The sequence below is a fragment of the Heloderma suspectum genome, chromosome 4, assembly GCF_057233095.1.
Source record: "Heloderma suspectum isolate Gila_16-S chromosome 4, 16-S_ref, whole genome shotgun sequence".
In the NCBI taxonomy this organism is placed as follows: Eukaryota; Metazoa; Chordata; class Lepidosauria; order Squamata; family Helodermatidae; genus Heloderma; species Heloderma suspectum.
Window position 1 is genome coordinate 12,145,506 of NC_139461.1, and position 25,678 is coordinate 12,171,183.

Sequence of the window (25,678 nt, forward strand, 5' to 3'; positions counted from 1 at the left end):
GGCAAGAATCCCTTAGAAGAAATGGAGTAGCACTCATAGTCAACAAAAGGGTGGGAAAAGCAGTACTGGGGTACAATCTCAAAAACGATAGAATGATGTCAGTATGAATCCAAGGCAAACCATTCAACATCACAGTAATTCAAGTCTATGCCCCAACCACTGAGGCCGAAGAAGCTGAGGTTGATCGGTTCTATGAAGACCTACAACACCTTCTAGAACTAACTCCAAAAAAAGATGTCCTCTTCATCATAGGGGATTGGAATGCTAAAGTAGGAAGTCAAGAAATCACCGGGATAACAGGCAGGCATGGCCTTGGTGTACAAAATGAAGCAGGACAAAAGCTAATAGAGTTTTGCCAAGAGAACATGCTGATCATAGCAAACACTCTTTTCCAACAGCACAAGAGGCGACTCTACACATGGACGTCACCAGATGGTCAATATCGAAATCAGATTGATTATGTCCTTTGCAGCCAAAGATGGAGAAGCTCCATACAGTCAGTAAATACAAGACCTGGAGCTGACTGTGGCTCAGATCATGAGCTGCTTCTTGCAAAATTTCGGCTTAAATTGAAGAACGTCGGGAAAACCACTAAACCGTTCAGGTATGACCTAAATCATATCCCATATGAATATACAGTGGAGGTGAGGAATAGATTTAAGGGATTAGACCTGATAGACAGAGTGCCTGAGGAACTATGGACGGAGGTCCGTAACATTGTTCAGGAGGCAGCAACGAAATCCATCCCAAAGAAAAAGAAATGCAAGAAAGCAAAGTGGCTGTCTGATGAGGCTTTACAAGTAGCTCACGAAAGAAGGGAAGCGAAAAGCAAGGGAGAAAGGGGAAGATATACCCAACTGAATGCAGAGTTCCAGAGAATAGCAAGGAGAGACAAGAAGGCCTTCTTAAATGAACAATGCAAAGAAATCGAGGAAAACAACAGAATGGGAAAGACTAGAGATCTCTTCAAGAAAATTGGAGATCTCAAGGGAACGTTTTGTGCAAAGACGGGCATGATCAAGGACAAAGAAGGCAGGGACCTAACAGAAGCAGATGAGATTAAGAAGAGGTGGCAAGAATACACAGAAGAACTATACAGGAAAGATCTGAATGTCCCTGATAGCCATGATAGTGCGGTCACTGAACTTGAGCCGGACATCCTAGAGAGTGAAGTCAAGTGGGCCTTAGGAAGCATTAGTAACAACAAAGCTAGCGGAGATGACAGTGTTCCAGCCGAGCTATTTAAAATCCTAAAAGATGATGCTGTTAAAGTGCTGCATTCAACATGCCAACAAATCTGGAACACTCAACAGTGGCCACAAGACTGGAAAAGGTCAGTTTACATTCCAATTCCAAAGAAGGGCAACGCCAAAGAGTGTTCAAACTACCGCACAATTGCACTCATTTCACATGCCAGCAAGGTGATGCTCAAAATCCTACAAGCTAGGCTTCAGCAGTATGCGAACCGAGAACTACCAGAAGTACAAGCTGGGTTTAGAAGAGGCAGAGGAACTAGAGATCAAATTGCCAACATTCGCTGCATCATGGAGAAAGCAAGAGAATTCCAGAAAAACGTCTATTTCTACTTCATTGACTACGCTAAAGCCTTTGATTGTGTGGATCACAAACAAACTGTGGCAAATTCTGAAAGAGATGGGAGTACCAGACCACCTTACCTGTCTCCTGAGAAACCTGTACGAGGGTCAAGAAGCAACAGTAAGAACCAGACATGGAACAACCGATTGGTTCAAAATTGGGAAAGGAGTACGACAAGGCTGCATATTGTCACCCTGCTTATTTAACTTATATGCAGAGTACATCATGAGAAATGCCGGGTTGGATGAATCACAGGTCGGAATTAAGATTGCTGGGAGAATTATCAACAACCTCCGATATGCAGACGATACCACCCTAATGGCAGAAAGCGAAGAGGATCTCAAGAGCCTCTTGTTGAAGGTGAAAGAGGAGAGTGCAAAAGCTGGTTTGAAACTCAACATTAAAAAAACGAAGATCATGGCATCTGGCCCCATCACTTCCTGGCATATGGAAGGGGAAGAAATGGAAGCAGTGACAGATTTTACTTTCTTGGGCTCCAAGATCACTGCAGACAGTGACTGTAGCCATGAAATTAAAAGACGCTTGCTCCTTGGGAGGAAAGCTATGGCAAACCTAGACAGCATAGTAAGAAGCAGAGACATCACCTTACCGACAAAGGTCCGTCTAATCAAAGCTATGGTTTTCCCAGTAGTAATGTATGGCTGTGAGAGCTGGACTATAAGGAAGGCTGAGCGCCGAAGAATTGATGCTTTCGAACTGTGGTGCTGGAGAAGACTCTTACGAGTCCCCTGGACTGCAAGGAGTTCAAATCAGTCCATCCTAAAGGAAATCAACCCTGACTGCTCATTGGAAGGACAGATAATGAAGCTGAAGCTCCAATATTTTGGCCACCTAATGCGAAGAGAAAACTCCCTGGAAAAGACCCTGATGCTGGGAAAGACTGAAGGCAAAAGGAGAAGGGGACGGCAGAGGATGAGATGGCTAGATAGCATCACGGATGCAATGAATATGAACTTGAGCACGCTCCGGGAGAGAGCGCAGGACAGGAAGGCCTGGCGTGCTATGGTCCATGGGGTCACGAAGAGTCGGACACGACTGAACGATGAACAACAACAACAAGAATAATTCTCTCAGACACCTACATTAGCCCCAAATCATAGAAATATCTATTTGTAAGACCTTCTAGAGGCCCCAGACTAGGATCGATGTTAGCCCCAAATCTGCATTCATGTAATAAACATCTTTAAAATCAGACTATTCAGCCATTTATGTCACACTCACCTCTATATCCCTGAAAGTAGCAATGTTTTCATAGCCAGGCCGAACTCCTTCAGTCAAAAGGAACAAGCGCTTCTGAGTCATTGCTATTTTTCCAACTCCTTTGTTAGTTTTAACGGAGCTCGATAACTTGTAGACACATTCATTTTTGTCTAAACGTTCTATTACAGTGGGTGGCAGGTTTACCTCTTGAGCCTCTGCTTCCGTTTCTTTCCAGTAGTTGTAGAAGTCTTTAAATGTTTCTGGGTCTATTTGTTTCTGATGTCCTTAAAATTAATGAACCATACATCCTGTTATCATTTCTACACAACTTGAGTATTAAAAGGTTAGATGACTCCCTGAGAAAAGGCACATGGTGTGAGCTGCCAGGTGTAGTTCTAGGAGGCATTTTGATACACAAAATTTCGGAACAGGGCTGGAAATTACTACAATTCCTGGGCACTAGAGAAAAAAAACTGGAAGCCAGAGAGATAACTGGGATTATTCTGGCCACATTTCAGGGCCAGGCTAGATGAGACAGAGGGAGTCACAGCTGAAGGAAGTTAAACCCTCTCTGCCTTACCTCCCACTGCTGTCACATCAGGAATTTTTCTCCCAGATCAGATACCAGAAGTGAGCCGGACTGGAAGAAAAATGCCTGAGGTGAGTGAGTGCAGCAAGATGACAGAGGAGAATTTAGGTGCCCTCACCGGCATTCCTGTCTTGATGTTAAAAGCAGACATACACACACCATTCACTGCTTTATATGCAAACAGGGCAAACATATGAGCAAATGTGGCTACTTCCATCATATCTAGTTTGACGCTCAGAATTAAAACTCCTTTGCTTTTTCTCTGAGTTCTTAGAATAGAGATGTAGGCTTAGTGGGGTTTGTCAAAACAGCACAGCCAGTATATTTTGTTAGGTATATAGCAGAGAAAGGAAATGGCACAAACACATAGGCAGCAGTAATTTAAGAAGGAAGTCGGTACATAAAAACTCATGATTTAAAAAAAACCAAACACCTATACACAAAAATTCAGAAATAAAAAACACAAAACATGCAATACTTGGGGGATGGGGAAGAAATCAGTCTAAAACATTTTTAAGTCATTCACTCAGCTACCTTTGTCAGCATATAGTGAAGACACAACTAAGCTTAAGCATTCCCACTTTGGGAATTTTATATTGATAAAGTAGTATAAAAGTATCTTCATTATATAAACAAAATTCCATATCCTCATCTTCTGGTAACAGCATTTACATAGCCAGAGCATAACACACCAAGTTATTTCTTAGTCACTAAACAGCCTAAACCAGAAGCACAAGTCCACATAGTAAGTACACACATACGATTCAGATTGTATCATCCTGCCCTGCCTTCCCTGTATCAACAATTGTCTTTGATTGTGCATCCCATTCTCAATAATCACATCAAGTTGACAACAAATGTACCAGGAGATGGACATGTTTATGTAAACAGAAATAGCTATATTCAGGAAGGAAAGAAATATACGCATGAAATATTCTGACAAACTTCTCTGTGTGAGCTAATTTTCCAATTATTTTTGCTTACCTACTGTTAATGCATCAAACAGCCGATGTATAGTGTCAGTATCTTTGACAATCCCAGATTCTTGAACGCGCTTCACAAAGTCATCCAGCTGCATGTGAGTTTTTGGCAACTCAAAGTTTTTCACATGGTCATCCACTTTGGTTATTTCCCTTTGTTTATCCATCACTTGACTTATCAGCCTCTTCAGTTCTGGCTTCTGATCTGCTTGGGAACGGTCAGAAGGAGGAAGAGTTTCCACCACTTTCCTCACAAGGTCAGTAGGGAATATCCTTATGTCTGTCTTATACAGATTTTGGAAGTCCGAAAGTGCATTTAGAAGCTTTTCTTGCATCAAACCAATAAGTCCCCTGAGGTAGAAATACCTTGCCAGAAGTGCAGAGTTATCTGGAGAAACAATATTTATAGCTCTGCTGAGATGGTTGATAAAATCAATGTAGTAAGCATGGACACACTGGCTCACCAGAGGAAAGTGAATTTCTGGGATCTTGAAAGTGCTCACTGATTTAGAGATCAATCTTGCAGCTAGAAAAGGAGAAGACAATAGCTGTTTACAATAAAACTCCAAAGGCCATTAAATATCGCTGAATCCTTACTACACTCTGGTTTCACTCACCTTAGGAGGGCTTGCTTATATTTCTACATACTTCCTCTTCGGAAAAGACCACAAAGATTGGCAGGACTAATGAAATAGAGCTCTGCAGTAGGATAAATTGGCTTCCAAGGTCTGACTGGTCTTCTCTAACAGGATCAAGGGTTAGGCTACAAAATGCAGCCCAAGCAATTACTTCTAGCAAAAAAAAAGTGTGAGAGAGAAAAGAAACTGATCTTTAAAAAAAGTTATGTGGGTGAAAAGTGAGCTCCTAAGGAAAGTGAGAGTGTAAATGGGAAAGAGAAACTGTAGACCTGACAAAGAATCCTAAATTACTGGAAATGTGTTTGGTAAGAACATAAGAACACGAGAAGGGCCCTGCTGGATCAGACCAAGGGTCCATCTAGTCCAGCATTCTGTTCACACAGTGGCCAACCAGCTGTCGACCAGGAACTCACAAGCAGGACATGAGCGCAACAGCACCCTCCTAAATGGAAATCCAAACTATTAGACAAGACTGACTTCAGCTCATGTTTAAAGAATAATCTGAGATTCTGATATATGTGGCTACTGTGAGGAATGTGAAAATACAGTTCTACAATGCATGCTCAGTAGCAGCTCTCAGACTGCTTTAACAGTAAGCTGGGGGCACACATATCAGCAACAAAGCAAGCATTCTGCTCACTACATTCATGTACTAGTTTTGTAGTACCAGCACCCAGTTCTTCAGGTGGCACTCCAAAGGCAAAGTAGCCAGTATGCATCTGTTTTTGTGCCTCACCAGTTTCTGTGTGAGGGTTAAATGAGTAGTTTCCAATACACTGATACAGTGCAAGTTTCCATGTAGTCCTTGTACGTCCCCTATGCTGACAGATAGACAAAGCTGGGGACCAATGGACTAGTCCCCTATTCTAAAGATTTTCACTTCCTTGGGGCTCCTCCCTCTGGCTTTATAGCACATGGTGTAATTTCTACTCTGGTCACTTCCTCCTCTCCTCCAGCCCTGAGATGGATACATAAATAAAAGCTGCAGGCTGAACCATTTTGTCTTCCATTACAGCCAAGATGGTTTTTGCCCCTTGATTTATGGAAGCTTCACAGTGGAAGTTTGCACTAGAATCAGTCAACCAACTACGGTAGCCAGCTGCCTTTTCCGCTTACCATGCATAGTGTTTATACGCCGAAGAGATGAATTCCTAGTCGGACCGTCCTTCAGCGTGATATCTTGCAGGTTAGGCAAACTCATTCCCATGCGCTTGCTGATCATATACTGAGGATTAAATCTTTTAGAAGCCATTTTCTCCATGGTCAGCCTCCTTGGGCTATCGAACATTGAACTTAATCTAAAGGAAACAACAGTGGTATTTTTTTTAACCTCCGTGCTATGTATGGGATCAAAAGATTATTGGATCTAAGCACTTGCAATACCCACAAGTGGCATAATTACAAAATAAATCTATATTCTCAAGAACCTTAGAAGCTCTGTCCAGACCCTCTCTGAATTGGGGCTTTCCCCACACCGTTCCCTATATGTTTCTAACATAGTTCTCTGCAGTCATAAGGACTAGAAACCTGGTTTACTTTTTGTCAAATTGTTCTTTTTCAGTTTCCTTTTCTGGCACTGTTTCAGATCCTTTTTTGTTCACAGTTGGGGTGCCTCAAGAGTCTGTCCTTGGACCTCTTCTTTTTTCTCTCTATACCCTTCCCTTGGGCTCCCTTATTTCTGATTGTGGTTTTCAGCATCATATGTATGCCAATGATACTCAGGTTTACCAGTCCTTTGACCAACTTGGAGAGAGAGTGGGCATAGGTGGGAGATTGTTTGCTACAGATTTCTTCGTGGATGTCTGTCCACCACCTCAAGCTGAACATCTACAAAACTAAAATTTTGATTTTCCGTCCTGATCGTCCTTCTCCTTTTCCGTCCTTACCTCCCCTTTGCCTTCAAGGTATTAGTTTGTCCCAATCCCTGTTGCCAGGGACCTGGGGGTCCTGGTGGATGATCGTCTCTCGCTGTGCTCCTTTACTGAGAGCACAGTGAGGACTTGTAATTTCTACTTAATGAATATCCGCTCAATCCACAGGTTCCTATCTCGGGTGACTGTGGACATTTTGATTCGGGCTTTAGTGGTTTCAAGTCTAGACTATTGCAACAGTCTTCTAGCAGGGCTCCCTCTTTCCACTCTCCGTCCTTTAATCCTGGTTCAGAATAATGCTATTAGGACTGTTCTTGACCTTCCCTGTCTTATTCATATCCCTTGTTATCGTACTGGCTTCCACTGAAGGCCAGGGCCCTTTACAAGATTTTGGTCCTGGCCTTTAAGGTCCTAAGGTTGCATTACCCAGCCTATCTTCTCTTTTGCCCTGGTATGTCCCAGGGTGGGCCACTAGATCCATGGGCCAGGCTCTTCTGACCTGCTCTACTTCACAGATTGCGGTGTCTCATTATCGTGCATTCCAGGACCTTGTCCTGCACCATTATGGCTAACTGAGAGTTTGGAGGTTTTTAAGAAAGGTTTGAAAACTTATCTTTTTGAGTAGGAGGGGAGTGGTTGGTTGTTTCTGAAGTAAAATATGCTGATGGCTTTTATGTATATTTGGCTTATTAAGACTATTGTTATAATATTGTATTTTTGAGTTAAGTTGTACTAGAATCATTGTAATTATGTATTTTAAATTGTTGAGTTCTTTAATGTAATGTACAGCACTTTGTTTTGAACTGTGGTGCTGGAGGAAAATTCTGAGAGTGCCTTGGACTGCAAGAAGATCAAACCAGTCCATACTCCAGGAAATAAAACCAGACTGCTCACTTGAGGGAATGATATTAAAGGCAAAACTGAAGTACTTTGGCCACATCATGAGAAGACAGGATACCCTGGAGAAGATGCTGATGCTAGGGAAAGTGGAAGGCAAAAGGAAGAGGGGCCGACCAAGGGCAAGGTGGATGGATGAGATTCTGGAGGTGACGGACTCAACCTTGGGGGAGCTGGGGGTGGCAACGGCTGACAGGAAGCTCTGGCGTGGGCTGGTCCATGAAGTCACGAAGAGTCGGAAGCGACTGACCGAATAAACAACAAACACAGCACTTTGTAACAAAGTGCTTTATAAGTATTATCATTAATGTTATTATTATTATTATTAAGCCCTATTCAGGCGTTATGCCAAACAGGGTACAAGCAACATGTGTAAGATGGAGACGGCTGGTCTCGAGCCTCCCCCATGCTGAGTGGGGAAATCTGCAGTGGGTTTCTGCTCACAATCGCTCGGATGCAAGTAGGTACCTCCATACGAGTGGAAACCCTCCTTTATCAGGGTTCCCAACTGCACAAACGGTCCTACTCGTGACCAAGAGAATTTGAGTAGAAGACTGATGCAAACGTCCCCATTCAAGGCAGGAAGATTAGGGGCTTAGAGAGCAGGGCTAGCACACACAAGGAAGTTGGGGACCAGGGCAGCACGTGCAGCCCCATCCCTCTTACACATGTTGCTTGTACCTTATTCGGCATAATGCCTGAATAGGACTATTGCAGTTTTTAAAAACATGCTATGTTCTATGTTAAGTAACAAATTCACCTGTTGTTTAGCGAACTTGTGAAGGTCCAGAATTTGCAAAATCCAGACTGTGACATAACTTAGCCTGTGTTTTGTCCCACAAAGACATATACTAAGCCATAAAATTATGTGGTCAACTGATTACATATATTTTAAATCATGCTTCTACAGCAAAACTTCATGATGATGTCAGCTGTTCAGTGGGCACAAAAATGCCATTTGCCATGTGCCTTCATGAAGGCAAGAAAAGTAAATCTATAGTGAAAAAGCATTACCTATCTTCTTCAGTTTGAGTGCTCAGCTCTAGGCGGGCAAAAGCATCCATCTTTCTGTTCAGGCGAGCTTTAAGAAAAGAGTGGAACATATAGGTCTCCAATACCTGCAGTGCAGAACAAGGAAGGCAGCATTAATATTCTGACATATTCAAAGAGAGATAAAATTTCCAGAAAATTTGAAGCCATGGGGGAAAAGGGGGGGGGGGTTAGAAAAATTGAAATTTTGGGAAAATTTGAAAAATATGCAGTACCTATTTTTTTAGCGTTCTTTACAGATCTGAAGTCATTTTGTTATCTTAGGGACATAAAATGTATCATGCATAACTTGGCTTGCTCATAAAACTATCATTATAATTAAAGGTATTTAAAAGTAAACTCAGTAAACCTGTAACTATTGTTTGAAGAAACTATACTTTTAAATTTAATATACCAAACATGATAATTTTATGAGCAAATCAAGTTATACACAATACATTATAGGTTCCTATTTTATGTCTGATCTGACCAGAGGGAACATTGGCAAGTAGTCCCCGAAACATCTGAATCATCCTAAAAGCCATAAGAAGCAGGAACAGCTGGAGGCAGAGGAAGACTAGTTTTCACCATCTGTTCCTGTTTGTGAGGAATTTGTTGGGGTGTCGTTTAGGGAAATCTGGTCTGAAGGAAATGCTATTAAGAGTTTATTTAGCTAGGGAAGATTATCTTACCTATTAGGAATGGCAAGCAAGCATATTTAATTTAATAGCCTTTAAATAATTGCAACCTATTACTTGAAGAGTGATAATTTATACTCTTTGTAAATAATTCCACTTAACACCTTAATTTTTGTTCATTTAGAAAGTTCTATAGTGGTGGTGTCAATCACATGCCTATGCCATAGGAACCAGGCTACTGAGTTTCTTTAGGTACAGAGGGTTTATTTGCTAGAAGCAGTTAAAGATTGTATATCTGAGGCAGCATTCCTCAACACTGAGCTTTATTGGGAACTTTATTAAAAATGGTGGCAGTGAGTTCCACAGACCCAAGCATCAAAGTTTTTTATTCAATAAAGAAACATAGGTGGGATAACTCTATGTTTACTCTAGTCACATGTGAAACTAAATATACTTAAAACATTCCTCAGTGTCTATCAGTAAAAGATACATTACATCAATAATTTTAATAAGGAAAGAAATAACTATGCAGGGAATCTTAGAGAGATTTTAAAAAAGCATTTTTCCCCTGGCTTCAAAATTTCTCAAAATGTTACATCTCTAGTCTTATGTAAATTCTTCCTATTATATAGTTTTTAGAATTACTTTTGTGAGAGTAAAAGTTGGGTATCAGTATATGAACGCCCTGACTTAAGCATTTTATTTATAATTCTAAAAGAAAATATTTCTTAATCCAAAAAAATGTTCTGTTTTTCAGAAAAGAACAAAAAGGGTTCTGGGGGGTGGGGGGGGAATGAGAAGTGTTTTTTTCGGATTTTTTCCAGGCCTTCACACCTCAGAGTACTAGATATTCACTAACACTAAACCTCCCAAAAGTGACCAGTTAAGACCTAATTTGTATCTATGCATATTTATATTAGAGCTGCACCAGAAGTTCATGTGTTTCATTTTTCTAGGCAAAAATGGGGGGGGGGATATTTCCCCAAACCCCTTCTAATGCTGAGTACATGCGCTGCTTCTTCTTCTACAGTTGTTCAAAACCATTAAAAAAAATCAGGTTTTTTTCCTGGAAGTAATCACGTGGTCAAACGAAGCCAAACTAGCATCCCATAGTGAACAGAGTAACGCCCCAACAATACATAACCAGACTTTGTGCAGACATCACTGAGGGCAAGCAAAGCAGTATGACCCTCATCCTCAATGAATTAATACTAATTATTTGCTTTAGGTTTATAGGAATGCCAAAAAGCAAAGGGGTACTGACAAAGGATGCTTTATTCAGTGAGAAAAATTCCAACACATTTCAGACCACACACAGGTCCGTCTTCAGGGCAATCTAAAAAACAATATACGCTTACATATTCCCTGTGTTCAACATTATATATCACACCAATAATACAAACTGAATAGAGAAGCACTTTTAGATGCTGCCAAAAAAGTTCACATGAAATGCTCCCATTTGGAGCTCAGCTCAGACACAATTTTAACCCATGTAAAGATGGATTTAAGCAGCAAACCTCAGATTTTGTATTTCTATTCTCAGGACTTTTTTAAAAATTGATCATCCTTACATTAAGACTTTTGTACTCTCAAATTTTCCTTTGTCAGGATTAATCTAATCTAACTAATTCTCAGCTATTCTTTTCTAGCTGTGTTCACCCACCAGGTGGCGCATATTTTCAGCAACATGGGTTATGCAATTTATTTATTTGCATTTATTTATTAAGGCCTCCAAAGATTTTGTCAGAGGAACATCAATTTCACTTTAGAAACATCTACCAAACACCCTGCAAGCTTTTCTATCTATTCTGAAACAGCAGTAACACCTTATGTTCAGTTGATGATGCCAAACATCACTTTCTCATTGCTGAAGAGCAAATGCAGTGATGATGCTGAGATACATACGTATATGTTTTAATAGATATTTCTTATGGACAGGTCAAAGTCCAAGACTCAGCAGAGCTATGCACACTGTATAAAGTAGCAACCATTTATTTATTATATTTATACCTCACCTTTTAGTCAACTTTGGCTCACAAAAATGCTTACAATTATAGTCCACAGCAGGTACAATATATCAGAGATAGGTGAAGATGTTTATGACAATCTCCTAGTCCTCAGCAATAGATGTCATAGTCAAGGCTCTTCCATCCAGACAGAGGGGTTGGGGGGCAGGAAGATGCAGACAGACTCGGGGGCTGCCTGATGTAAAATTGCCACCCCACCAAAACAGCCCAGTGGATGATCTGCAGTGTTTTCTTGATCATGCAACAGCCTTACAAAGTTCCTCCCCCTGTTCTATTCCTCTCAGATTGTTTTCAACCATAGCGTCTCCCATAGCGTAATAACTGTTTTAATTTTAAATGGTTCAGTTGTACATTGCCCAGAGAATGGAATTTATTGGGCAGTTAAGAAATATAACAAATAAATACAAACATGAAGTTATAAATCCAAAAGGTGAGATTCTTCTTCCAACAGTTATGAAATGTAAGACCAAACTATTTCTATGAGACTAATGAATAAATAGGAAGAAGCAAGATTGCTATGAAGTATTAGTATTTATGAATTTTCCACAAGAGAACAAGTTAAAGAAAGCTACAGACTAAATCCACAAAAACTGAATTGTTCTTTAAAGTTCTAGTTATATTATTAACAAGTAAAGTGGCAGAACAATTAACATTCTGAAGACTTACCTTTCTGTAAAATGGCTGATCATTTACTGCTCTTGTTTTCATAAATTCTTCACTATTAAAAACTCTGTGCTCATAATTCAAATGGTCTTTCACATCCCTATTAAAAAACAGGATTATATGAAGCAAGAATTCATAAATACAGTTTTTCATTGGGCTCATGGGTAGAAACATCCTAGTGGAAGCAATAAACCCACATCCCCCTTAATGTTAATATAACCTTCTTTTGGAAGTCTTAAGCAACACCATTTTTCTTATATGTGTTGTTGTAAATACAACAGAGAGCATCCACTCTTTATAAATGATCCACCCTATTTAAATGATGACATGGAAACAAATACAAAGGCAGCTGTCATGAAACTATACAAACCAAGCAATCAATTTTGATAATATTTATCTTTTCTCAATAAACGTAAACATAGTTGTGCAAGAAGTATCAACAGGTTGGACTCGATGGGTCTTATAGGCCCCTTCAAACCCTAGTATTCTAGGTTATTCTGAAGAACTACGAAGGCTGGGAAGGTTCTTTGACATGTAGAAGTTTAAAAATATACAGTATTTCCATTTTTTAAGAAAAACCCGTAATTCACTTGAAGTCTTATCACTAAATTGGGGCATATAAATGCTACAAGACAATATTCTTTAAACTAGCAATTCTGTATCCTGTCCACTGAGTAAAAACAGTGCCATTTACTAAGGGAAACTTCAAATAAGCGACAGTCTATATTCTAATAGAACAAATAAAATATAAATTTATACTCAGAAACCACCATGAGCCATTTTTAAAACACAAATAATTTAAGGCAAGAAGAATCTTACTGGAAAGCCAAAGGCCCATCAACTCCAGTACTGGGTTTCCACTATATGACCCTTGGAAGCCCATAAGCAGGGCACGATGGCTATAATTAGGAATGGCTACACAAGAAGAATGCATTGTAACTTAGCTATAATCTACTATGAATTAGTCTAACCCCCCCTTTTTAAAGCCATCTGTGCTTTAACAAGGTTATAACAAGGTGGTTATCTGCAAGTAATACCTTATTGTTAATTACTGTAACACACACATCCCGATTTGCAAGCAACAAATGCTTCACACTTTTACTTTCCTTTTCTCCTGGATTCTGGTACATAGAGCAGAAGAAGAAAGAAAGACAGTACTGGGGAAAAAGGACAAAGGGAAAGTTGGAAGAAAAAGAAGCAGCAAAAATCTCAAGCCAACTGACAGAACGTTCACTGGCTTTACTCTGTATCACTTTACATTTTATTTATTTCTTCTCATTTCTATAGTCCCACCCCCAAATTTCCAAAGCTCTCTGGGCAGTTCACAAAAATTAAAACCATAAAGTACAACATAAAACAATCTAAAATATGAAATCTTAAAACAGCAATATAAAAGTACAACCAGAATAAAAGCTAGCAGCATTGTAGAAAGCATTAGTAAAATAATTATCACAGTAGAAATTCTTCACCTAGACCTTTATTTACTGTTTATTAGCCAACATTAAAATATTAGCCAGAAAAACTGATTTGAATATAAGGTATTCCTGACCCATGTGCGAAGGATACCCAATTCTACGCTCTGAATTACGGGCATCATTTTCATGGATTGTATCTAACTGTGTCCATCAGGCAGCAGAACAGACACTACTGGTGGAACTAATTCCCCCTTCCCCTCTGCAGCATCCTCCATGTGCTTAAGAGTTGGAGGATCCTCCAGAACAGATCGTGGGAGGTGGGGAGGTGGGCTGCAGCAGGGAGAGGGGAGGAGAGAAAGGGGAAGTCCCATACAAGGTAGCATTTTGCCAAGATTACAAATTCTTTTTTTTTATCACAAGGTGTGTTTTTTTTAAGCAACTGCAATGATGCATGACTGGTATTGGGGCCCAGTGCAGATCTAATGATTCTTGATCTCTTAATCCCATGGGCTCCTTCCTACTCTTCCTCTCCCACTCAAATTCCACCACATTCCCCCTCTTCAGCAGTAACCATGATGTAGCGTTATATCTGCACTGAAGTTAATGTCAAAAACATTGTGCTTTCAATGGACATTTCCAGCTCTCATTAAAACCTACCCATGATTAGCAACCTCCGTAGAGACGTAATACAACACCATGGTTAATGCTGAAAAGGGAAGAGGAAGATTTGAGCAAGAGAGATAAGGAGAGAGAATGAAAGTTTTCAGGACTTTCTTTTAACCATGTTTAAGATTACCAAGAGATTTGGAAATGTTACATCTGCACTAGTAGACAGAGCCAACTGAATAACAAAGGTGAGTCACCACATCACAAGGAATATCCTCAAGGTCCACTGGTAACAGCAAACAACTAATCTCAAGGCGCAGCATAAAAGGCCCTTGGCTATAAGCATATAATCTCTTTCACTGAACAATTATCCTGCTTCAAGACTTGAACCAGCCGGGTGGTGGAGCTCAATTAAATTAAGTCACTGAGCTACTTACAATCCATGCTCCTCCCCGCCCCTCTCCACTTTGTGATACACTTTCCCCCCATGCTTTACATGGAAGCCCCAGCTTCGATGTTCATCTAATGTGAACTTAAGTTGAGTACTTCTAACACTCATTGCCACTTAAGTATCAAATCAAAAGCCTCACTGATTCTTTTATCTAATCTAGTGCAGAAGATAGCAAGGTACAAAGGTATCTCACAAGAATAAAGGTATAAAGCAAGTGCTAATGCTACAGAATTCCACGACACTGCATCATACAAGGAAGCTTTTGTCACCTACCTAAAGATATTGACTATTAACTGGAGAGTAATTTGCTGGATTTCAGAATTCAGCTTCTGTTGCCAATTTCTCCTACGCAACTGTATTTCACCAAGATCTGTACAGGAACCAAAGTGGCAGAGTTCTAAGTCATAGTGCAGTTGAAGATTTTCAACCCTGTAGGAAGAGGAAGATGAAACACATAAGTTATGCAAAAACATTATTGCATTTTGAAACAATGTCTACTTAGGCTTTTCACTCATCCTACTGGTAAAGTGGCTCTGCAGCACAGGAGTCGATCCTTCTCATCTTACTATCTCAATATAATTTTCACCTCTGCCCAACATCCCCCCCATCCCCCCACACCAAGCAAAAGAATAGGCTGGCATATGATACCGCGCCACAGGTGTACAAGTCTTTACATAATACCAGTCTCTTTACATAAAAGATCTACCGTCTGACAATGTGGGATTACAGTAGCTCCAACATGTGATGAGGTGGGATTACTACTATATTGTTTTTCTTTTCCTGAACATATTTTTGGTTTCTTAAGCAAGAGAAAAGCCACTATTCTGACAGAGTGAGGTTGTTCAGGTGATCAGCAGGGGAAACAATGCAGGGTCGGTTGTTTTTCCCACCCCCGCGTGTACTGGTCGCATGACCAGGATTACCTGCGCCTCATTGTGGGTAGCTGTATTGTCCCAACTCTGCATGCAGCGCAGGTATATGAATTTTCACCTACTGCAAGCCAACACGGCATGGGTAATTAGGGTAATTCCAATCCCACAACTGGCACACACAGGGGCGTGGGGAACAACCAACGCTGCGTTGTTCCCCCTGATGATCGTCCAAACCCAGACAGTGACTGGGTTCACATGACACGACAACCCATCATGAGTAACAAGCCACAGTGGGTTGTTGTGTTGTCTGAACCCAGAACGCTTCCCACGGGTGGCTTATTTTTGGGCAACAAGCCACCCTGACAACCCATGGCTTGTTTTAGGGGTCGTTCTACCAACGATGGGTTGGCATGTCACCCAAACCCAACAAAGCCAACCAACCATGGGTTGCTGCGATCAGGTACAGAGCCGCTCCTCAACAGCGGTAAAAAAAAACCTGCCACTCTTCCTGATCGCACCTGCCTGTGCTGCCTCAAGCCTTTCGCCAGTCCCCCCTACCGCCCCACCCAAACAATGCCTAAACTGCACTTTGGAGGGGCTGTCATTCATTTGCCAACCCTGTTTTTTTCCCCGGGTCCAGGAATTTGCTCAAATGGGGCTGTAATTTTTACTGCCGCAATTACTGAAATGGGAGCAGTGAAAAGGGGGGGGGGAATCTTCCTTTTCTTGACTAGCTGGAGACTTGGAGAAGTGTTGAATGGAAGCGGGACACTGACAAGTGTCAGTTCAACACTTAAAACCCTAAAGATCACCTTGCTAAATGGGCCATATTGTCCCGACCCCCTTTTTGGTTCACTTATTTCTCCTGATCTTCCCCCTTTTCCTACCTGTCACTGTCAACAGTGCACAAATTAACCTATATGCAGTCTCATCTTGTCAATTTCCTTGTTTGTTTCCTAATGCACTTCATTCCCTTTGACAACTGAAGCATAGCTTCAATCCTCTGTTGGGTGCACCATGGGTTGTTCCACAAACAACCCATACTCCATGGCTTATTTGCAGGGTGGGTTGTTGTGTCATGCAAATGCGGCCAGTAGCTTATACCAGTCATTGGATCTGGCTAACAAGAACAAAATATTTCATACCCAGAAATAATTAATGAAATCTAATGGACCAACCAACAACCTTGTTTCAAGTATTTTTATTTATAATTTCAGAAACATAGGGCTGGATCCAGCAGTGCATTGCCTGAGGGAAAGGCACTTCCACTCATGTAAGAGGGGGGAATGATTTCTCCCAGTTCCATCCTCCATTGGCAGCCCACAATGCCACACTATTTCCTCAGGATCAGGGGGCATTCAGGGCTGCAATACAGAAGCGGGTAGTGGGAGGAAAGTTCTTCAAGGCAACTACTGCTTACTGTTCTCTGGATCCAAACCACAGCATAAAGAAGAGATAATGAAAAGCAAATCAATAATTCATGTAACATACATGGTTTTAATCATGCACAACTTCTTTGTTCTTATAGTTTGATATTTTATTTCTTGAGGTATTTCATTTTTCATTAACATTACCTTGTTATAAAAATTCTTGCTGCTTGAAATGGGATATCTGGAATTTCATTCTCATCTTCAGAAGACTTGGACTGTGTAATATCGCCATTATCAATGTTAATTAGAATTAAGTCATCAGCTTCCTTTTTATTTAAGAAACAGACATGTTAATTATTAAAAACAATGGCAATCATCCAAAGTGGACAATAAAGAAGCATGGCAAATATGATCCATGACAATACCAGCAATGAAAACTATTTTAATTGTAAATTATGTATCTCATTCACCTTATCTATAAAAGAGGATGTGTCTGCCTGTCAGCAACATAGCTCCAAGATCTTGAAAACTAGCCACCTGAAACTTGGCATGCATACTAAGGCAAGGCTAGGGATATGCACCTTGGTGTTATATGGTTTTTAAACCTCATTATTTAATTTTAATTAATTTATATGTGTCTGTGTGTTTGAAGCCTGCAGTTCCATCTTCAGTCACTAGATGGCAGACTTCCCAACCAGCACATCGCTTTGCAGTTTGAAGCCAGGGCGAGTAGTCCAAGGGTTAGATAGCTTTCCCCTCCCCTGTGCTGTGGGGCACCCTGCCCACTCAGGGGAATGGAATGGACAGAACCCTTCCTCGGGAAGCTATAGGGGTGCACTATGGCAAGGGCTGTGCCAAGAAGTGCCATGGGCCATGGCTTCACAGAGACAAGGTGCGCACAACGTGTCCAACGCTGACAGTCTGCATCTTCACTTGAAGGCTTCAATATATCAAACTAAGGACTATTCCAACCCATGCGCAGCCAGAATGGTCCATTCACTACTTACTTATCAAAAAATATGTTGATTTAGAGACCTAGCATATGTTCTGTAACCATCATAAAGCTAGGATAAAAAAATTTGCACGATACTTTATAATATGCATAAATGTGTGTATTGCAGCAAAAGCAGCAATAAGGGTCTCCTGATAAAAAATTAGGAGACCAGACTTCAAATTCTGGACACCACACTTTAAGAGGGATTCAGATAAACCTGAACAAGTTCAGAGTTCCCCAAGAGAAAAAAACAATGGGGTAAACAAAAAAAAATTTTATTCATCCAATGCATTTCAGACCCAGTTTCTTGTCCTTACCTTCAAAGCCCACCATAGCCTTGCCCATCCTTAGCTCTCTACATTTCACATCCCTTTTTGTGACCTTTGTTCATCCAGCTCCACCACTGCGACATGGACATGGATGCGCCTGATCTTGTCTGATCTCGGAAGCTAAGCAGGGTCAGCCCTGGTTAGTATTTGGATGGGAGACCACCTGGGAATCAGGCTTCCTGCACTGAGCAGGGGGTTGGACTCGATGGTCTTGTAGGCCCCTTCCAACCCTATGATTCTATTCTATTCTATTCTATTCTATTCTATTCTATTCTATTCTATTCTATGCTGTTCAAAGGTTTCCCGCTCCCTAAATTGACTCTACCCATTCCCCTTGCTGCTTCTTATACTTGGAGCCACCTCTCAGGTTGCCTCCATGTGACCACCTGTCTTATTTCCCTTATTTAAGTCCCTCCTCACCTTTTACCTTTAGATCACCCCCCTAGTCCCTGTACCTTATTATAACTAAGCCAAAGTAATTGCATATTCTTCCCCTGCTTAACCTTTGCCTCCATTTCCCCTTCCTTTGTTGTTTCCCTACATTTACTTTAGATTGTTAGCCCTTTGGGGTAAGGACCTGTCATACCATATAGATGGTATAACAGTATCGTGTGAATGTGAGAGAAATGACTGTATGGGTATTATTGTTGTTTTGATTATATTGCTGTTTTTGATGTTTTATCTTTTTGTAAGCCACCTGTTAAAGCTTTCTGAAGAGCAGCATATAAATACTTTAAAGAAATAATTGTAACTTAACAGCACTCAACTCTGGCTGGATTGTTTCCAAATCATTTATACATACCTAAACATCCCTATCAAAAGGAGACACAGATGTAATTAATTTATGAAGAAACTTGAACAACTTTCAGGAAATATAAACAAATATGCATTTCACTGAAGTCCCCCACAAAGATAAAAGTGGAGAAGTAATGATTTGTGACAGACCTTGCAAACTTCTTCAAAGTGATCGGTGTGACATCCCATGAGGAAGGACGTTGGAGCCATTACGAAATCCAACATCTGACGGGACAGAATAGGCACAAAAGTGTGTTGCCACTGAATAGGATGAAGATACAGCATAAAGCATTCGGATATGAGAGTTAACAACGCCCAGTCAGAAGAGAAGAAAACAATCTTCCGCTCAGTTAAAATACAAGTTATTATCTGGGAAGAAAAAAAAAAAGACCACCATAATTTTTTATACAGGGAGGAATATAATGCAACAGCATATCTTAACATTTGTTTAGCAAATTCTATATTTTAAAGTACTTCATATACATCATCTCAGTAACATTTACAATGGTCAGTATTACCCCCTCCACATGGAAAACAGGGAGCTGAGTAAGACTGCAACTGGCAACATTCTGCTGACTCACAGCCACTACCAGCTTTCATATCCCTTGCACGTCATGCCCACCATTACCTGCTTCATACTGCTGAATCCCACTCAAACTAATTTTCATTAAAAGAATACGTATTCTTTTACAGACAGAGGGCACCGTTTGCCCAGGCTCCTGCACAAAATCCCACCAAAAACTTTGCATGCCTTAAGTCACAGACATATTTTTCCATACATTTTGAACTAAGGTTGCTAATTGGGGTGAGGGGGGGACTTTCCAGAAGACAAAATGACAAGGCTAAAATTACAGGGGCAGCAACTCCAATCCTAAATACATGCATGCTCTCTGAAAAGGAGCGTCCGCCCACGTTCCCTCGCTTCACCTCCTTTCTGGACAAGTTCTTTGAAACTATCGTAGTGACTCTCACTAAAATAAAGCCTGTCTGTTCGGACCTTGTCAAGAGGAGCCGATGGAAAGTGCTTTCATTTTATGACTAAGGGGACAGACAGGCCACACCATAACTGTACAGGTCTACAGAACCCTTCAAGGCACATAGAGGATCCTACAGTCCACAGAACGTTCACCTGCTTAATAAAAAAAAAACAAATATTAAAACTAACATGGGAGAGGGTGGTCAAATAGGAGCTCATTCCACACATAGGCCTGGTTTGCATGACATGACAACCAACCACAGGTTCGGATGTCATTATCACAATGGGGGATCATGACATCTGAACCCAGCATAGTTTCTGCTGGGTGGCTTATTTTTCCATGAACAAGCCACCCTGAGAACCCATGGGTTTGTTGTTGGGTTTGTTCAGGGTAGCCTGTCATGACGTCTGAACCCAGCAAGGCGACTTCATTGTAGGTTGTCAGGAATGGCTAGAGAGCCACCTGGCAAGAGCAGTGAAAACCGCTGCTACTCCTCTCAATCTCACTAGTGCCACTGCGGTCCTCCCTTATCCCTTATCAGTACCCTCCACCCCATGCTCCTAAAAATCAAGAAAAAGGAGACTGAAGAGTGCCCTGAATACGTTTACAACCTTCTTTAAAAAACAAAATCATTCTTGTGCAAGTGCACAGATGCAAAAGTCCGCTGCTATGAAATTTGCATAATTTTCCCTTCAGCTTTACTAATCTGCCATGATATGTGTGTGTTTCTAGTGATTTGCCTCCCTACTGCCATGCAATTTGCATAGTTTTCCCCTCAGCTTTACTGCTATGCCTTGCAATTGCATATATTTACTGATCCCCTTCACTGCTCTTCCTTGAAATTTGCATATGTTTACCAATCCACCTCACTGCTCTGTAACCCACATGTATATCGTACAGATAACAACAGAGGCTAGTGGAGGAAAGCAACAAGCATCCAGTGGTGGGGCGAGAGCCGAAAGTGGCCGGTGGCTGCAGAAGAAGGATCTTTTGGGGCGGATGCACTTACTCTGGGTGTAGGTAAAGCAGCCTTTAAAAAAAGGTGTTCACTAACAAAAGAAGGGGAGAATGAAATCGACAACTGGGGGATATCAGCATGCTTGGCTAAATTGTGAACAGGCGGCATTGTGCTCCTGTGCAAAGCCCCCCCGCCGCAAAGAAAACAATTGCAAATGCACTACCACGTTCCTAAGGGCTCCGAAAATTAATTCCATTTTAATGCCGGGGGGGGGCAGTTCCCCTCATGAGCCAGCAACCCCAAAGGACCAACTGCAGAAAGGGCGCAGATGTAGGGACTAAGGAAGTGAGGAGTTCTGCCGCGAAGGCACCTCAGATACATGCCAGGAGCCACTGGGAGGACGGGGGGTGGGGGAAACAAACCATGGCAAGCCATAGAATGCTTTTGGCAAGCTAACAACCAGCCCATGTTGCCTTATTCTCAGGATGGCTTAGCGTGATGTGTGAACTCACCCACAGAGACAGACATTACAGAACTTTCAGCAAACATGCTATAGCCACTTTCTGGCCACTCTGTTGCTGCCATCACCATCTCCACCTCCCTCACTTGCTGGGGAAACAAAAAGCCCTGCATCCAATTACCGAAGATGATTAAGAACGGCCATGCTGTATCAGACCAAAGGCCTATCTAGTCCAGCATCGTGTTTTCCACAGTAACCAACCAAATGCCTATGGGAACCCCACAAATAAGACATGAGCACAATAGCACCCACTCATATTCCCCAGCGACTGGTACTGAGAGGCAATCTGCCTCTGATATCACTGTGGGTAGTATATAGCCACTATGACTAGTAGCCATTGATAGCTGTATCCTCCATTAGTTTGTCTAATACCCATTTAAGGCCATCTAAGATTGCAGCCATCACCACAACTTGTGGAAGTGAATTCCATAGTTTAAGTATGGTCTGTGTGAAGTACTCCCTTTTCACTGTCCTGGATTTCCCACCATTCAGTTATGTTCGATAACCCCAGGTTCTAGTACTATATAGGAGGAAGGGAGAAAACCTATGAACATTCTCCACACCATACAGAACTTTATAAGCTTCTGTCATATCCCACCCCACACTTACTAATTTGTTTCCATCTCAGGCACCTAGCTATAGGGCACTTTCTTTCTCAGCAGGATAAAGCAAGCACAGATTAGTTTGTTCTTCTCTGCTCACTCACTTGCCCTCTTGCTATGGCTATCATCTCCTGCTTCTGCTGGGAAAGGAAGTGCCCCACAGCCAAATGCCCAAGATGGAAGCAGTGCAACTGTCTCAGGAAGTCTGTAGTGATGTGCTTCATTCACCCACCAGGAAGGGGTGAGGAAGGCAGCAGTAGCCACATGGAGATTAGAAAGAGCTAAAAGCATATTCCCAGCACCATGTACTTCTCTTTAATGTATGTCTGTCTTCTCCCACAGGAAATGAGCACACAAGCACACAACTGTAAGTGGGTCAGGTTATACTAGTATAATATTGTAACAATATGGAAATACACACAAAAACGTAGTGAGTGTTGGTAATCTATTTAGAAGAGCTAAAGAAATAATAACTGTAAAGATATTGAGATTATAAGGTCTATAGTCATCTATATATATATACACATATGCACACACACGTGTATTTATGTGTGTATGCATATACGTGCACACACACATAATTTGTTATTTATATATTCACATTAGTTGTCAGTTATTATCATAATACGTACAAGTACACAAACATTATTTGTGTACATGTACAAATATGTACACACAAAAAAACTTTTCGGTGCTGTACCGATACTGTATGGTTTCAGTGCTCTTCTTCCTTAGCTCTGTCAAGTTCTATGAGATAAAATGCAAGCTATGCCAGCAGATAAAGCGGCCTCATTCAAAGAACTATTCAGATTACAGTACTGCCATGGCATTTTTTGTTGAGTCTAAGGACAGTGAGTTGAAGCAACTTCTTTGTTTATTTTTTTAATATATTTTTATTTATTTTATCTTTATAAATGAAATAAACAATACCAAAATTACCAACAACTTGATCAATACTACAATTTCCCAACAACACAACATTCTGATGAGGACACCACAATAACAAAGAGAGAAGGAAAAAGAAAAGAAAAAAAAGGAAAAGGGAGGAGGAAAGGAACTGAAGAAAAAAGAAGATTCTTTAAAGGGGAGGGGGAGGGAGAGGGAAGGGGAAAGAATTACATTTAAACTCCAATACCCCCCGGCCTCCAATGCCATTCTATTTTAAAAACTATATCCATAACCTTAACAATCTTACAGTTTAATACACAACCTTACTTTTCAATATCATATCAGTCTTATATCAAAGAAACAGGTCTACAATTCATTTAATAATAATAAAAAATATATAGTGTTATATAATCATAAAACTTAATATAAACCTTCAACAGTCTGTAATATATTTTATACCAGATATATTATCTATTTTGAAATAAAAAATATAAAGAAAAGCAAGAAAAAATGAAAGATGGAAGAGAATAAACAAATATATGTATATTCATTTTATCTTCTGAGCTAGCCTGGATCATGTAGACTAAACACAAACAGTTAACAAAGCTTGTTTAAAGATTCCAGTTCATGGGGCTGTAAAAGAATTCTCACGCATGTTTACGTTCAGCCATGCCTCCGCCATTTCATGATTTAGAAACTTCTGCATCTGACCTTCAGACACAATACGAAGTGTAGCAGGATATTTTAAGTAATATTGTAAGTTCATTTGTTTTGCCATATTTTTTGCTTTAATAAATTGCCTTCTTTTATTCGCAACCTCTTTGATGTAGTCTGGGAATAACATAACTTTATCTTGTTTCCAGGAAAGGCTTCCACCCTCTCTTCCCAAACACAGGATATAAAAGTCTTTGTGGAGACTTTTGCAAATTGGACTATGATCGTGTAATCAGTCCCTTTAGCATTTGGCACATGAAACGCCTGCTCAATATCAAGTAAATAATCAGATGAGATAGGGAGTATCTCATGCAAAAGTTTATCCACAAAAATAGGCAATGTTACATCATTAGACAGATTTTTAATCCCAATAATACGTACACTGGATCTCCTCGTGAAGGCCTCCAGTTGAGAAATTCTATCAGAGGCATTTTTAAAACAAATTTGTGTTGTAGTTTCATTTCCTGTCACTCAGTCTTCTAGCTCATTAATTTTCGTCTCCATTTTTTGCCATGACACATTAATTAAATCTACAGCCCCTTGCAAGGCGGTGATGGAATTTTGGATTAAATCCAACCTTTTGGCTTGCTCCGTAAATTGCAAAGATAAAGTCTTTATCAGAGTAAATAATTCCCCTATATCTTCTGTTCTTGAAACTTTTGACAGAGGGTGTGTGGGGGGAGTTGATGCCAGCTCCTTTCTTCTCCTCGGCGCAGACATGTTTCTCTCAAACAGATCTTGCAGGTCCTCAGATGTTCTCAAATATTAACATTTCTTAAATCATCCCTCAGAAGTTGTTGATATTTCTTAAAGCATATATTATTATGCAACACGTCAACCCTGTTTTCTCCTATGAAATAGGCGTCTCAGTACAGCTTTTTGTGTTGGTAAAGCTCTGGAGAGATAATCCTGGAATCCAGCCCCTCCACTATCTCGAGGGGGGTACTTTTCTCCAAGATATTATCCAGATGTTGCCGTGCCCCCCCCTTTTACTTCCAGGGGGGAATGAAAAGGGTTTTCAAGCTTTTAAAAAGCTGTTTGAGAAGGCTCCCACAGAGCGCCCGTGGTTCCAACCAGAAGTCCCGCAACTTCTTTGTATATAAAGTACAGGCCCGCATTCATGTACATAATTTTCATAATATTATGGTAACAATTTTAAAAAATGTTTGTGTTTACTTGAAATAATGTTTGTGTACATGTACGTATTATAACTGACAACTAATGTGAATATATAAATTTATTTATTATTAAATTTATTATTTATTTATTATTAAATTTATTAATCACCCATCTGGCTGGTCACCCAGCCACTCTGGGCGATGTACAACACACCATAAAACAATTTAAAACAATAAAATTCTACCATAAAAATTTTTTTAAAATACCCTAACCCACCCCAAATGCCTGCCTGAACAACCACATTTTTAATGCACGACGGAAGCTCATTAAAGAGGGGGCATGACGGAGTTCCCTAGGGAGGAAGTTCCACAGAGTGGGGGCCACCACAGAAAAGGCCCTCTCCCTCGTCCCCACCAGTCTAGCTGTCCTGGCTGATGGGACAGAGAGAAGGCCATCCGAGGCTGATCTTGTTAAGCGGCCTGTCTGGTGTTGCTGGAGGCGCTCCTTAAGATAGGCTGGGCCGGAACCATATAGGGTTTTAAAGGTCAAAACCAACACCTTGAATTTGGCCCGGAAAACAACTGGTAACCAGTGCAACTCCTTCAGCACTGGAGTGATGTGATCTCGCCGGCGGCTGCCTTTAATCAGGCGAGCCGCCGCATTCTGTACCAGCTGCAGCTTCCGAACCGTCTTCAAGGGTAACCCCACGTAGAGCGCATTACAGTAGTCTAAACGAGAGGAGACCAGGGCATGTACTACCGATGGGAGCAGATGGTCGGGAAGGAAGGGGCGCAGCCGCCGTATCAGATGGAGTTGATACAGCGCTGTCCGGCTCACAGCTGACACCTGAGCCTCCATGGACAGCTGGGAGTCCAAAATGACCCCCAGGCTGCGGACCTGGTCTTTCAAGGGTAGCCGT

The 25,678-nt window shown here is 41.0% G+C and overlaps 1 protein-coding gene across 2 annotated transcripts in view; it reads right to left on the reverse strand.

The window, feature by feature from the left end:
- Nucleotides 1–25,678, reverse strand: part of DENND3 (DENN domain containing 3) — a 68,275-nt gene that overhangs the window by 17,824 nt on the left and 24,773 nt on the right. For both annotated transcript variants that reach the window (XM_084848648.1, XM_084848650.1), the window contains exons 8-15: nucleotides 19,132–19,350; nucleotides 17,068–17,189; nucleotides 14,895–15,050; nucleotides 12,153–12,249; nucleotides 8,807–8,910; nucleotides 6,141–6,322; nucleotides 4,391–4,912; nucleotides 2,839–3,101 (exon numbers count right to left, since the gene is read on the reverse strand). In XM_084848648.1, the coding sequence (XP_084704774.1) occupies nucleotides 2,839–3,101; nucleotides 4,391–4,912; nucleotides 6,141–6,322; nucleotides 8,807–8,910; nucleotides 12,153–12,249; nucleotides 14,895–15,050; nucleotides 17,068–17,189; nucleotides 19,132–19,350 (1,665 nt within the window). The remainder of the gene's footprint in view (nucleotides 1–2,838; nucleotides 3,102–4,390; nucleotides 4,913–6,140; nucleotides 6,323–8,806; nucleotides 8,911–12,152; nucleotides 12,250–14,894; nucleotides 15,051–17,067; nucleotides 17,190–19,131; nucleotides 19,351–25,678) is intronic.